This window comes from Thunnus albacares, chromosome 2 (genome assembly GCF_914725855.1).
Source record: "Thunnus albacares chromosome 2, fThuAlb1.1, whole genome shotgun sequence".
Lineage (NCBI taxonomy): Eukaryota > Metazoa > Chordata > Actinopteri > Scombriformes > Scombridae > Thunnus > Thunnus albacares.
The window spans coordinates 310,044-325,682 of NC_058107.1; the positions used below are offsets into that span (position 1 = coordinate 310,044).

The window sequence follows — 15,639 nt, forward strand, 5'->3', positions numbered from 1 at the left end:
TACAAAACCAATATTCATCATGCTTCCCACCTGATTTGTTCTCCTTTACTTCTTGAATCTTTCCGTTCCTGGCTGCTTCCTCATGGCTCAGCCTTCTCTTGGACCTGATCCTCATGACTTCCATCTCTTTCTTTCTCTTTGGACCATCTGCTTTCCAGTCTCATGCCTCCCCCGCACTGATTACGCTTGGGTTCTTTTTCACAGTTTCTTCTGCTGAACTTCTCAGCTCCACATTTACTGCATGATGTTATGAGACTTACCGGCAGCTGCGACATTTCCGACAGCACCTGAAGGCACCATCGGGCCTGTGTCCTGCCTTACTTCCTGTAGGGGAAGCTCAGTCAGCTGTCACCAACTGAGAGGCGAGAAGAGGGACAGAAACACACAACAAGAGCTAAAATGTCTAGTTTTTCCAACAAGTTCAGCGCTTACACGATGACCGAGCTCAACGAAGTCCTGGAGGACGACGAGAAACTCACACAAATGATACAAGAGATGGACGAGGTATGTCAAAGCCTTTTGTAGTGCAACGTTAGCTGACTGCTTTTTCTCGGTCACTGTTTTTTCCCCCCCCTCACTCCTTTGTTGTGTTTTCCAGCATAGGCTCCGTAGAGTGACGGAAATGGTTGCTTTCGGATCACGTTTAGGTTTTTGATAATAAATACGTGTTGTCATCGAAACTTGAAACAGTTCGAAACCCAGAACCGGGTGACGGATCGGTAACCTTGGGACGGAGCCGGGGCGAGCATTGTCTCAAGTTTGAACACGCGAAGATTCTCAGTTTGCGACATTGTTGCTTCACTAGACGCCTCCTGAAACAGCACAAGCTCGTTTAGTCAGTTAAATACTTGAACCAGGATACATTTTAACGGCCACACTGATGCTGAGTCATGTCAGAAAACACGGTAACTCAAGCAGTGGCCTAGCTTCACACTCTTATCAGGGCTCTGGTCGTCACGCCAAACTCCACTCACTATTCTGCCAATTTATGACTGACCGAGGAAACGATACTAAACACAATCATCAGCTCACTACAGCCATACGTAGTACTCACAACATCATAACTAAGGACTTCTGTGCTGTTTTGTGGAATAAAGATGTAATTGGAATTGACCAACTATAATTTGTGAAAATGTGTTAAATTACACTACATGAGACTATGTGTATGAGCCAGTAGGTAAGCCAACATTAATGGACACTTCTTAGTTTCTTCACAGGCCTTTGGCTCATCCGGACTTCGTGGCCTTGCTCCAGTTGCACAAGGAGTCAGCAATTTCTAATTACTGTGTACCTGCTTCGCACTGTATCATAAGCAGCTGATAAGCCTCAGTTTTTCCATTCAGGGAGAGATTACCATAGTCCCTAGAAAGGTTTATACCGCAGACAGAAATTTGGCATGTAACGGGGAAGTGCTAAGATTAGAAGTATTTTTATACCGATTATTCCCCATGCTGCTGCTCCTTCCAAAATAGTCAAGTTCAGTGTGGGCTTAAATTTAACACCCTAGTGTCCTCCTGCTGAATCAGCCCCATTTGATCCTCGGTGTTGGAAGTATTTTCCCACCGTGCTCACTTCCTTATTCTGCTGTCATGTGAAAACTCCTCAGGATACACTTCACACCTCCCTTTCTTACCCAGCACCACACTGTGGGCTCCGATCAGTAATTACAAACCTTTAACACACATTGTCAGGACACAGGAATTTTTCTTGTCTGTTGTCATGGCGCTTTGACTTTGGCAGTGTAAGCTAATTTTACGTAAGAGTGAGGACAGATTGCCTAAAATGTGACAAATGGCCTCTCTTCTCAGACATGAGAAGCTACTGTATGTCAGTTTCAGTGCAGCAGATCTATTTCAGTTTGCAAAAGCAGGAAGAGTACAGTAAAGGTATTGTAGTGATTTGTATGAATGTTGTGCTGTGAGCAAGCCTTTTGTGTTGTCAGTTCTTGTTTTTGATCCACACCCTGCCCGATTGTCTCCATGGTTACGTTTTCCACTTCCCATAGGTTACAGAGAGGGAGGGACTTGTTTACTGCAATGACGCTGCAGTTGTTGACTGAAGTTAGTCATAAGATAATAGGAAGGACATGAGAGAATCTGTCTGAAAACAAAGGCAGTGGGTGTCAGAAGGCTTCAGGTGAAGCACTGAGTGTTCAGCTGCACTGTATGAACACAAATCCTTTCCTCACATGTGGACACGTGCTCTGCTGTCGGCAATAATCCCGTCGTTGTACAAAATGCACCCTGACTTTGTTTAAATTTGGTGCATCTTGTTTTTTCTCATGAATTGACCTTAAATGTACCACTTTGTGTTCTGCTTTACACTGAGTGAGACTTGTAGGTAGCAGACTGTCTGTGGTTTGTGGTCTGACGACAGGCCTCGCTGTAATAATCCAAAACGGTATTTAAATTGTGGATTTTATCTTTTCATTTTTGATCAATTACCTCTCTGGTTTCCACTGATATGAATTGATTCTTTGGTGACCCAGTTTTAGAAGGTACCCACATGATGTTTCGGCTCATTTAAGTGCTGAACGCTCAGAAGCAAGTTCAAATAAAGCTGTGCAGCGCCACTTCGCCTTTGCACTCTTATCTTTCTGAGGCCTTAACTACCTCAGGAATGGGTTTTGCAGAGCTGGCACGCTGCACTTCAAGTTCACTTGTAATCATTTATAACTAGTGACTGGCACGTATATATCAAATGTCACCAACTGTTGCTCACCACACAGTTTTATCGGTGTTGCTCAAGGGCTGATTAATGGCTAGATTCAAACATTTGCATGCCTTTATGATGATTGAAATATTAACCTTCTTGAATATTATCTATTAACATTTCTAGTTCAGAGTCCTCAAGCCATTGTGGTGTTTTCAAACCTGCATAATTCAGTTTCGCACTTTTGTAACAACTCTCAGTTCCTGTGAGACGTTTGTTTGTGTGGTTGTGATTGTGGTGCACCAAAGAAAGGAAGAAGGAAATGCAGCTGCCATTTCAGAATTATTGAAGCAAATGTGCGACCAGTTTTAGAGGTTTTATCTTTTTGTAGCGACCTCTATCTTATTGTGTGTTATTACACTAGCTCTCAAATTCAGGTCCGTGGTCCATCCAGAGAAACTCTCAACCAGCGTTCACCCAGCGTTCACCCAGCGTTCACCCAGCGTTCACCCAGCGTTCACCCAGCGTTCACCCAGAAAACAATTGTGTGTTGGGTTTGACAGAACAAGCCTGCAGTTGCGGATGCTATTTAAAGGTCTGCATCTTCAGCGGGCCATGATGGATGAACGAAGCCTGGTCACCTCAGGATATGATGGTGTGAAGAGCAGTGGTGATAGATGTATTTAGTGTTGTTTTCAATGTTCAACCCAACCACCAAACAAGGCCTGCCTCAGTCACTCCAAGAAATGACTCCATAATCACCTACGCTAAAGTGTATATTTAGAGTTTCCTTACATGGTTTCATCTGTTCCCTGCTATATGTTGGTTGGACGTGTGAAATGAGTCATTTTGGAAGGAACAGGAGAGCTTCTCTATCTGATCATGCACTGTTCAGACACTTCAAACCTGCATTAAGTGATATTTGTGAGGTTTTGTTACAGCAACTTTACACAGCCTTTTACCTCTTTTTAAAACATTTTTTTCGATTATAGTTGGTTCTCCAGATGACACATAGACTGTACAGTTGAGTCTCCATTGTCTCATAACTTCCCCATGTAAAATCATAGATAGGTCAAGCTCACATAATCTGATTGTACCCTACCTGCTGCTGTGAAATGATAGACTGTTGAAGTAAACAAGTTGTCGGTGTACGTTGTAACAGTTGTAATAACGTTTAATCTCACGTCAGATTTGCAGCTACAATATCTCCTGCTCGCTAAAAAGAACTACAGAAGCCGCCGTCACTAAATAAACACCTGTACATGTGAATGCACCAGTACAGGTGTTACTTCTTCATGTAGGTGACAGTGAGCCCGTACGCACAATAGCAGGGCTCAGGTGCTGGCACACCTGAATGGAGCCATGATTCATGTAATTAGATACACCTGTTGTTTCCTGTTGCAACAAAATGACTGTTGTAACACAGCAGCCATTACAACTTGATAAGCCAGTAGTGTCTCAGGTGCTGCGTTTTTATATATATGTATATATATGTATGTATATATATATATGTGTGTGTGTGTGTGTGTGTATATATGTTATTTATATTTCAGTTATTTAGCCAGTTAGGTAAAAGGCCAGGCTGGTGGTGTAGCTCTGGGACGGCCATGTGGGTCGAGGCTGAATTATCACCACCATTCATTCATGGTTCCCAGAACCAGCTGATGACTCTGGTGATTCAGGCTTTTCCTTTAGTGATAGCACCATGTTGAAATATCTCAGTAACTATCTCATGGATCACTATGAAGGTGCTGCCATCTGCTCAAAATGATGAATTAGATTTCTGACCAAATGCCTTCAGAACTAATGACGTCCCATCAGCCTCAGCTGTACTTTGTGTTTTGTGATAATTAGCAAGTGTTATATATTAAAATAAGATGATAAACATGAGCATGTTAGCATTTAACTCAAAGCTACTTTACTTACAAGTACGACCTCTCAGCTGCTAGTTTGGCATCGACTGTGTCTGATGGTTTCCATGGTTTCAATATTATTTTATGTTTCAGTGTCATAAGGCATATCACTCTATTGAAACTAGATGATAAACAGTAGTGAGAAAAAGTAGTCTTTTCTTGTTTTAAGGAAAAGGTGCTGATCTTTCTAAATATATGAAGAAGACTGTGGGAGTTTAAGATTCATAGTTAGTATACGACACTACAACATGCTCCTCAAAAAACTATTTCTCTCACATGGTGAGATTTGTTAGAGTCCAGTTTGTCTCTGTCATGACGTCTGCGTTGAAGAAGTGCCAAGATAATTCCATCAAGACTTAATTGACTTTGTGTGTTTTGTTGTAGATGCAGGAGGTCCAGCAGAGCAAGGAGACCACGCTGGTAAACAACCGAACCCTGGCGGAGCAAAATCTGGCTCTGCAGCCCAGACTGGAGCACAAGAAGGAACAGCTCACCAAGCGTTACAACTGTCTTCAGGAGAGCTTTGAAGCCTATCAGCTTCGCAAGTCCACCCTAGGTACAGCCGGTATACTGCTGCTAATTCAAGAAAGACAAACATCTTTGATTGATTAGTTTATCTCAGTGTCTTTAATTTTGAAATATCCCATCAAAATGTCCCAGAGCACCAGGTGATGTCTTCACATTGCTTGTTTTGTCTGACCAAGAGTTCAAAACCTCAAGAAAGTCAATTTCCTACAATGTCAGAAAAGGAAAAGAGCAAATCTGTGCATCTGAGAAGCATCACGTTTAACAATCAAAATAGTTGCTGATTAATTATCTGCTATTTGACTGATTGACCAATCGTTTCAGCTCTACATCAAATGACCACTGTAATAAAACTGATGATGTCAAGATGCGGGTGATTGCAGTCATCTGCTTTTCATACTGTTGGTTATCATCAGGGAAGCTGAGATATTATGTAATGTTCTTTTCCCCACATTGTTTGTTCTTATTCTGCACACATGCTCAACAGACCTGTTTCACCAAAGCCCACAGTTGCCGTTGGAGGCAGTAACAGTCCTGTTGTCATGTTGCTGCAGGAGTCGCTGCAGCTGATCCACAGTTTGGATCTGAATTAGATCTTATGAGGGTTTACGGAGCTGATGTCCCTTACTGACAGACAGAGTGACAATACTTGTGAACTTGTTGATGCAGTGGTTTCCAACCATTCACTACTCTACTACGCTGATAAAAGTTTGACTAGACTCTGAAAGCTTTGTGCTACCTCGTATACAACACACATACAGGTCATCAAAGTCTTTGTAACATGTCAAATGTCTCTGTTTTTATTGCTTCATGGGCTGAATTTAAGTATTAAAACAGAATTACTGCTCTTGTTAAAGCAAAATGTGCTTTAAATCAGGGCCATGTAGCTGAAAATGTACCATGATAAAATGTTTCATTATTTTTAATAACCACAACCATTAATAATTTAACCACTTAATTCATCAAGGCACACAGGTAATAATATTCATCCACGCTGTTTCTGCTGTGACGTTACGTCGATGGTGCAACCAAACAACACACCTGCTGAATGACTGGCTGTTTGATTGGCTCCGTTAACAAGGGATATGATTGGCTGTTTGATTGGCTCCGTTAACGAGGGATATGATTGGCTGTTTGATTGGCTCTGTTAACGAGGGATATGATTGGCTGTTTGATTGGCTCTGTTAACGAGGGATATGATTGGCTGTTTGATTGGCTCTGTTAACGAGGGATATGATTGGCTGTTTATGAGACAACTGAACTCTGTGTATTCATTATGTGCTTTCATGGCGGTTTGCATTTAAAGCATTTAAGTGAAACTATGGAACAGTTTTCTTATTGATGAAGTGTTTATTGCCAGCCTACTTTAAATGACATATTAGTTGTAATGTGTGGACACATATTGTGATTGTTTCTAGATCTAGTTAGATGGAAGTGGTTTTCATTAAAGGCAGCACTCTAACAGTCCTCGTCCTTGTGTCATACAGGAGTCAATACACAGATCCAGCAGCACCATGGATTAGTTTGTTGTCAGCAAGAGATGGCTTTTGTCAAATGTAGGTTAGCCAGTGTACCCCCACCCTCCCGCCGTCCTAGTTATGGATTTGCTGTTGAGCAGCTGTGGAAGGACAGCGATGCCCAGAGCTGAGAGACACACAGCCATTTGACCCAGATGAAAGATTCAACTTACAGTACCTTGCTGTGTGTTCGTTTGCATACAGTTACACTACCAGCACCCTCCCTGCTGCGTCCTTTCTCCAGGAAATGGGTGGCCTCTGCTTTCCCCTCACTGTCCATGTGGCTCTGGAGGCCAAAATGGCAACTACACTGCCTCTGAGGACAACAACCCACAGTGGGCCATTGTGCTGCCGAGCAGGCTGGTGTAAAACAGAGACAGTGGGTGGGAGGGAGTGGTGGATGATGGGTCCAGCAGGCGGGGAAGTCGGGAGGGTGGGACAGGGAGAAAGGCAGCCCCTCAGATTCACAGCAGAGGTCGATGTGGACTCATTTACTAAATGGCTGTCTCATGATCTCCAGGCCCAGACTGTGTGTTGTGCACTCAGCAGGCTGTCCGCCGAGCCAGTGAATCACAGCTTTGTGTTGAGAAGTGCTGCTGATATGCCTGAGAGTCTGCCTTGTTATGGGAGAGAGAGCTAGACAGAAAGAAATGAGAGTTCACCCTGGAAAAAGGCTTTGTGTCAAGAATGAAGCCTCTGTCTTTGAAGGCTTTTCTTTTCAATTGAAACTCTGTCAGTAAAATTTGGCACCTCGACGTGAGGTTTTGGGATCTAGTGCCAACAATTCAGAGATAAAATGACCAAATTTCCAGTAAATTGGCCAATTTGACAGTTTGGCCTCGCCTCTCTTTACTTTCAGAATAAAATCACTTTCTTGGCTTTCGGTTTTTTCTTAGCCAACAAGTACTCGAATTTTACAAGCAGCTCCAGTTTCTCAAACATTGGATTTGCTGCTTGTCTTTGTCATATGTTACTTTATGAAATATCTTTTGATCTTGGAGAAAATTAGAATTAAGTAAAAGGAATTTAGAGACATCACATTGGCTTTGAGAAGCTGTGATGGATGTTTTTCACTACTCTTTGACATTTCATAGCCTGAACGATTAATCAATAATGAAAAGAATCATTAGTTACATCCCTGTTCTTATTTATTTCATATGAATGCTTTAGCTCTCATTGTTGCTTTCTTGTGCTTTAAGCAGAAGGTCTTGTTCTCATGCAGTCTGACATGTTAAACATCACTGAGCCAGTGTGACAAGCTCCTTAACAAACGGTTACAACGTTCTGGCATGCAGACGGTGATTCCAGCATTATGTGATTTCAGCATTCGAGCACTGACAAGTCAAACTGCTGAAGGTTTAGTGATATTTCATTCTCAGCCGAGGTAATAGTTTCCACTGAACAAAGCCTCTCCTGGTGTGTAGTCGTGGAGGCTGTTGACACGGTGTGTCAAACAGGCAGATGGATGGTTTATTGCTAACCTGCCTGAAAACGCCTCCTTCCTGTCACTGGTCTTATGATAAAGAAGAACTGATCATTTCATCAGAGCCTTATTATTGGAACTGCATGTTCTCTTTGTCCCCAATGAATGATTTCATTGCTTCAAGAATACTCCACTGATTTAGCATTACACTGCTATTTTCACAATGGATCACTAAAAAAGAAATCAAAGCAGTAAACTAGAAATATTGTATTTTCTTTTTCCTTGTCAAGAGATGGTGCCTACATTACCTATAAAGAACTAACGTTAGACTCCACTGCACAGATTCAGGTGTGTTATGCTAGTAGCGGCTAATGTAGCCTGGAGCTGCTAGCTTCAAGCAGAGATGAGGACTGATAACCTTAATTCTTTCTAACTCCACACCCTCAGATTTATTTCTTTTTCCAACTTGTAGTCTTGAGCCCTAACTGACGTTGCAAAGGAGACCAGATTTTGCAACACCTGTAAAAAGAGCAGGAGGTAGCTTGTCCTGAGCCTGTTCTCGTTCTTCTCTTTCTCTGGCCTTTCAAACCTTTCAACCCTTACTTAGAAATTCATAAGTGACAGTATGCAGCAGAGATGACCAACAGTGACACCCGAGAACTGAACTTTGTCCATATTTCAAGTAAAAGAGTGAAAAGACGGATTCACAATAGTTCAAGTGTGTCTTAAAACAACAGTCAGGAAACTTGTTTCTTGCTGTAATCATTCCTCCTGTTCACACTGACCATTAGAAGATCCCTTCATAATGACCTTACAATGGAAGTGATGCAAAAATGTATTCAAGTTTATCTGAAGCTAAACAGTCGTACAAATGAGTCAAATCAAGTAGATATCTTCCAACGTTACAGTCTTTTTAGTGCCAAAGTTCCTCTTTTTGTTACTATTCTTCCACCTGCAGCTCAACAGGGAAACACTGTCCGAGGAAACACAAAGATGCTAAAACGACTGTAAATGTGTCAGATATCCACTTGATATGACTAACTCAGACTGCTGAACTTTGGCTTCCATCACTTAGATTGAAAGTGTATTTTAATAGTGAGTATGAACAGGAGGAATGATTACAGCGAGGAAAACCTCTTTCACTGTTCACATGGACACCTGACTGTTGTTTACACACTTGGAAAAATTGTGAACCTATCGATGGAAGAGTTTATAGGATTTCAAATATGAAGTCATTTCTAATCTCCCCTGATATGATGGAGGTTCTTATTATTTTATACTGGCTCTTATAAATCATTGCAGTAAGGTACGAGAGAACCTTAGAAGCTTTCAGTGGAGTCATGGTGTTGCATCATATCCACATCAAGTTCTGAGGGCTTTTCCTCTGAGAATAACATGTAGGGGCTGAATTACAGTTTTGGTTTGAACATGGTGAAGAAGGAAGCCTAGAACAGCATATCAGGTTAGACCAGGTGTCCCTTATAAGTTAAGAGCCACTATATTGTCTAGGCTTGTTGGAATGTAGGTGACTAATGATGTGTTGCTGATTATATTTCCTGGGTGTGTGTGTGCGCGCGTGTGTGCCCGTGCATGTGCGTGTGTGTGTGCGTGCGTGTGTGTGCGTGCAATCCCAGCTCCAGTCGGTGTTGACTTTCAGTCCTTCTTGGGAACACAAACAAAACAAGCTCCCTCCTTAGAGACACCAAGTCAGTTTCAGTTGACACAACGGGGCTTTGCGAGTTCACAGCAAACAGAGAGAGGCGCTCTGGCTGTTGGGACGTGCCGGTCACAGGACCATGACTGGCACATTTCACATATCCTGCCTCAGCTTTGCATGACAGGCTCATTAAATCCTGTTGCTATCAATACATTCAGTTCAGCGTCAAAGCTGAGGGAATACTCTGGCTGTTTAATTCATTTAAGGAATGGGTCTGTGTTGCTTCAAGCGGTGTGTAGACAGTGCACAAGAACCTTGTGACTGTTGGAGAGATTGTGTAAAGGAGGTAATGAATTGTAGTATCGTGTCATTTTAGGTGTTCATGTTCACAGACAAAAGGGTCCTTGTCATAAAAACAGTGTGTTAAAGCTTTATCACAATGAAATCTTTGTAATAAAAAAAGCACATGTAACATCACAGTGTGTCTGAACAGATTTTCACATGTAAGTTATTACATTGGATTCCATCAGACAGTGTAGCATTCAGTGAGCATCAAGGATAATGTTTAGTGTGTGACTTTGCATGCTAACGCTACACTTATTTACATGTATGGTGGATGGGAAGGACTAGCTTTGCATCATGGACACCACATACTGCATACCCAGTTCTTCTGGATCTGCCTTCACTCAGTTCAGGCCCAGCAGTATAATAACATTAGTTTTGTTCTCATGTCTTGTTATTTTATAGACCACAAGTCCGGAAACACCTCCCTGGACATTTTGCTGGCCCTGCTGCAGGCAGAGGGAGCCAAAATAGAAGAGGAGACAGAGGTAAGCATTATACTGCTCTCTCCATGGATGACTTCATGTACTCCCTCAGTGGCACCAGTCAGTGATTCATATACCTGTCCTCCCTGTTGATGATGTCCTCTGCTACAGAGGCTCCATTGTTTCAATCTGTTGGATAGCGTGGGGGCAGCAGGAACTCTGATCACTGTAACAGCTACCTGTCCTCTCAGTGTTTTTCAGCAATCAATCAAACCACTAAGTTGCTCACTCAGACATGACTTTGGGTAATGCTGCATTCACACTTGTTGCTAGGACACTACCTGCGTTTTAGTCTCTGGTTTCAACTTCCTGAATTCTGGTGTCACCAACAAAGACACTGATGGCAGGGACCTCATTTATCAAGCTTCAGTCGCCTCGTTTCTACAGGCAGAATTGGGTTTTATCAATTACACATGTACATTTTGAGCTGCTCTTTACCCCCTCTAGTGGTACTCAGGTGTCATCGCAAGTAAACCAACCCTACAATCAACCATGTAACTGAAAGATTGTAAACTACCACTCCTGAAGAGGTGCATTTCTGTTTTTACTTTGAAAACCATGTAATAATTTCTTTCAGAGTGAAACGATGCCTTCAATGCTTCTAGTTCATCTTGTTTCTCTGCATCACCGAGCACCTGTAGTTCTATATGAGATATATGTTATGGATCAATCTTTAATAACACTACCATTTATTTTAATGGACAACAATAGAATAGTCATTCAGTCGTAATTACTATTTTATAACAACACATGAAGTGTGGAACCAGTTGTAGAACACTGTAAAATACAACAACACCACAGAGACTGATGTCCATGAATCCTTGGCCCAGTGCATGCTGGAAAGCTAGCAGGAAATACCAGTATTTGGCATTCTGTATGTAAATGAGCCTGCACATGCACAAGCAGAGGGATGTAGAATAGGTGGTATTTGTCACTGTGCTTTGCATGAAGTTGTGTTTAAAAAGTACTGACTTTATTTTTCACATGGACAGTTCCTATATACACATTTAGGCTTCAGATCATGAATTAGACCACACGAGAGGACTGGGCTGTAAATTGTTCTTAAAATATAACTTCAGATAAACATCACAGTTGTGTAGTGCTTAAATGATTCTAGATATTCATTTGATCCCGTTATGACAGGTATTTGTTATTATGTTTCTCATAATTAGATGTGAAGCAGTTTATCTGAGTGACTGATGTTGTTTCTTTGTTATTTCCATCCTCATGACTCATGTTGGGTTTCAACTTGGTGTTGAATAAGATTCAGAAGATGTCTTTACTTGTCTCAACAGAATATGGCTGATTCCTTCCTGGATGGAGACATGACCCTGGATTCCTTCATTGATGCCTACCAGAGCAAGAGGAAGCTGGCTCATTTGAGACGGGTGAAGATCGAGAAGCTGCAGGAAATGGTGCTGAGGGGCCAGCGGCTCCCCCAGGCATCGGTCCCTACCTCCCGATCTCAGGATGTGTCGGCAGCGGCGAGATGCTCCTCCTCCCTCCTCTGCGAGGACAGCAGCGGCTCGTCCCCTGTCCCTCAGCCCAGGAGAAAACCTCCACCTCCTCCATCCCAGCCTGCCCCGGTTCTAAATCCAGCTCCAAGTGCTAACCCCCAGTCTCCCGTCTTCTACTCAGCAACGCCATATCCCCCGATTCCTCCCAGAACGGGCCAACAATTCCCCAACGTCCCCTCTGGCTACCCCAACCCCTTCTTATCTCAATACCCGCCTGCTTTGCCACAGAGGCCCCCACCTCGCATGGCCCCGCAGCCCGGCTTCATCATGCAGTAAATAAAAGAAGTTGCCACTCAGAGGACACAGTGTGTGTCATGGACTTTTCACCACTTGACCTCCTCTGAGAACTCTTTTCTATGTCGTCTGCCTTCTTGGAATATGACCAATCACAACAGGAGAAGGCAGAGCTGCACTGGCTGGACTGGTCACGTTCAGCTGAAACAGATCTCCAATAATCTCTGTGGATCCGTGCTCACCTCTCACTCCCATCAACGCAACCGACAAAAAAAAGACGCGACGAGATCGGCCTCGACTCCCGCTCCAGAGGGAGGGCCCGCCGTAGGCTGTAGTGAAACAAGCGTCAGTCTGCGGGTCACTGAGCTACTGGGACTTTTCATTTATCAGCACTTTCTGTCTCCAGGCGGTGCCCTCAGCTCTGCATGCCCATTAGTTTTCAGTCTCTCATCTCCCTGCAGACATGTTCCTTAAGGTGCTGCTTTTATGGAACACTAGAGCAAAAAGGGTTCAATTAGTCATCTTATTTTCCACCTGCAGCATACTAATATTAATGGTAATGTATATGCAAGCAAAGAGAGACCCTAATTACTGTGCAGTTTTATTGAAAATATCAGAATAGAATACATTCAGGCGAAACTGCATCTATGCTGTCTTTTTTTTTTTTTTTTTAATGAAAATTCGCAAGGTACATAGAAATATTTGACATCTTTTTATGGTAAAGTACTAATGGAGTTATGTTAATAATATCCAGGATAGACTGATTAACATGCATAAAGGGGGGCTTTTGGTTGGTGTCTGAAGAGGGTCCAGACCTGCCTAGTTCTTGATCCATCTCAGGGCAGAAGTCAAAAGGGAGTTGAAAGAGAGGATCAGTAGCTGAACTATTGTAATAAATGACTGGGCCTGTAGAGCCTTGCCTGAAATGAAGGATTTATGTATAGCCATACAGTACACTACTTCTGTGTGTTGTTTTTCTGTGGGTTCCTGTTGTGATGCTACACTCCTTTATGATGTCCATTGTCTTTAACAGCCTCAGTTGGGACTGGAAATGATGCCAAGAGTTCTTTGGATCTCATGTTTATGATTCTGTTCAGTTTTCTGTCACACTGAGCACCAAAGACTTCCCACATCACTCTGTGTTTTTTTAATGTAAGTGAAACTTTTAATGAGAGAATCTACCATTGTTCCCAACATATCTGTGTGTAGTGTTGAGCTAAAACACCCTTTTGTAAACATGCAAGCCAGATTTCTTCAAGAGGAACTTAACTTGCAAAGTCAACCCGGCTTTGGGAGGAGTTTTTTTCTGGTGTGATTGAAAATTCACTTTTTTCCTCCCGACTGCTGTCGCTGTGCACTGTTGAAGAGCCACGAGTGCCTACACTTGAAGTGACGTTGATCACGTCCTGCTGACTACTGTGTTTCTCTGTACTCAGCTTTTGGACTTGGCCTAACAGCTGTAGAGGTTAGAATCTCTCCCTCAACCCTTCAAAGGTAAACTGGTGTAGCATTTGGTCTTCTCCTCCTGCTAAAGGTTTGATGTTCTGACTGTCAGGTCTGTCGGCCTTCGCTTCCTCGCTGGTAGCAGAAGGCCAGAGAGACAAGAGACGCCCTCAGGCTGTGTGCCTACTGGTGCTTATGCTTCTCTTCCATTCTTCCTACGTTGTTTTGAGGTATGCCAAGGGTGATTTCAAAGATTTTTGCATGTGTTGTTGTTTCTGTTTTTTAAATTGGTGAAATAACAGGGCTCTGAAATATTAATATCTTATCTTTGGTGATCATACTTACCTTCAAGGCAGAGAGGTGGACCCCAGGATGGATCAGGCAGCAGGCAAAACTGCAGAAATATCAGAAGCTAAAGCATCAAGGTCTCAGTGAACCAGCATTTCTAACAACTAACAATGGATAATTCTTTGTGCATGGCCTTTGCTCTTTGTGTTCAGTCTGAAGATTCCTCTTTAATACTTTTTTTTTTTTTAGCTGATGAGCTGCTTTTTCTGTTTGAACTGATCCTCTGTATCCATGGTTTTATATGTGGTTGGTGATATTTTCAGTGTAATGTTGTAGGTATTTACTTATAATGAATGTTTAAGTGGAATTTAATGCTATTTTCAAGTTCAATAAATCTCAAATTTTTGTATCTATTTTTATTCAGTTTCTTTGTTATCACACATTTAACACTTCCACCCTCATGTCTCCAGAGACGCTGGTCTTTCTACTGAATAGTATGTTTCTGAAAATGAAACAAGACAGCCATCTAGTGTCCTGGCTTCATAACATTTTTTCAATAACTGGTGAAAAACCTGAAAATCCAGTTTGAGTGTCTTGTGTTGTGAAAAGATGTTGGCCAATCTCTCACAATGTAGGAAATAAGTTGTTGAATTAAATATATCTTAATAAACACATCTCTATTAGTATCCAATATTAACATTTCCAAATCACAGACATGCTAAACATTATAAATTATAACCTTTAGATGGAAAGTACTTGAGTCTCTACGTGTTAGTTTCTCTCCAGTGTGATTGCAAAGCAATAACATCTCAAACTCTTAAAGTTATATTTTAGATATTAATGGTGATGCAGGCGTTATGTCAGTTGCAGTCAAGTTGACTACTGGGATGTGATTTATTTTAAAGCAGATACATTTCGGTTGTTAAACAATGAGTGGAACAGTATACGGCTTTGAATGCACCCCATTAGTCCTTTATGTTGCATTCACGTCCTATCGAAAGGACGTAAAATTTTGTCCATTAACCCATTATGTGACTTCTGATGTCACCAGTAAATCCACTGAATTATAAATAGATTCATATTAAACGGCTGCATTTATTTTCCATCCAATTATCATCATGACTTTCTGGGCAAAGATGAAGACAGGTCAAAGGGCGCGACACCAACACTGGACCCTTGTTTTAGAGTGGGCGTGCCTTGTGGTGTGTGTGTGTGTGTGTGTGTGTGTGTGTGAGAGAGAGAGAGAGTGTGTGTGTGTGTGTGTGTGTGTGTGTGTGTGTGTGTGTGCTGGGCGTCTGCAAGCTTTGGGTAGATCCATTTGCAAAATATTGTTTCGATGCTTTCAGCTATGAATATTAAGTAAAACAGGTCAAATACCTACACCTTACCTTGTATGTCCATGTAGTCTAACTTTCAGATGAACTTTGCTGAGTTAAATATGAAACATGAACTGTTAAAAATACCGGTGTGTCATTTTTATTGTCATTCCAGTAAATTTAATAAATGTTGTTTGTTCACTTTTCTTTGAGCTTTGAGCTGCAGCAAAGAAACAGTCGCTGCTGTAGAAAAGATGTGCGTGTGCGTGCGTGCGTGCATGTGTGTGCGTGTGTGTGTGTGTGTGGTAGACCCACGTGTGAGTGACG

At 42.1% G+C, this 15,639-nt stretch overlaps 1 protein-coding gene across 3 annotated transcripts; it reads left to right on the forward strand.

Annotated features, from left to right (window-relative positions):
* The first annotated feature begins 307 nt into the window (after positions 1-307).
* On the forward strand, positions 308-14,409 carry vps37ba (VPS37B subunit of ESCRT-I a). 3 transcript variants are annotated; one of them, XR_006404960.1, is made up of 5 exons: positions 308-504; positions 4,950-5,121; positions 10,435-10,517; positions 11,810-13,938; positions 14,061-14,409. XR_006404960.1 is itself a non-coding variant. In XM_044361844.1 (4 exons), the coding sequence occupies exons 1-4, from the start codon at positions 400-402 to the stop codon at positions 12,305-12,307; spliced, it is 858 nt and encodes a 285-aa protein (XP_044217779.1). In that variant the 5' UTR covers positions 308-399; the 3' UTR covers positions 12,308-14,409. The 3 variants fall into 3 exon arrangements, 1 of the variants encoding a protein (XP_044217779.1); XR_006404959.1 differs by having other exon boundaries at positions 11,810-13,730; positions 13,821-14,409; XM_044361844.1 differs by having other exon boundaries at positions 11,810-14,409.
* The last annotated feature ends 1,230 nt before the right edge of the window (positions 14,410-15,639 follow it).

Excerpts from the sequence above, each read along its gene's own strand:
- vps37ba (XM_044361844.1), top strand. The coding sequence starts at position 400 with ATGTCTAGTTTTTCCAACAAGTTCAGCGCTTACACGATGACCGAGCTC. Across the intron at positions 5,122-10,434 it reads GCTTCGCAAGTCCACCCTAG|ACCACAAGTCCGGAAACACC; the intron begins GTACAGCCGGTA and ends GTTATTTTATAG. Across the intron at positions 10,518-11,809 it reads AAATAGAAGAGGAGACAGAG|AATATGGCTGATTCCTTCCT; the intron begins GTAAGCATTATA and ends TTGTCTCAACAG.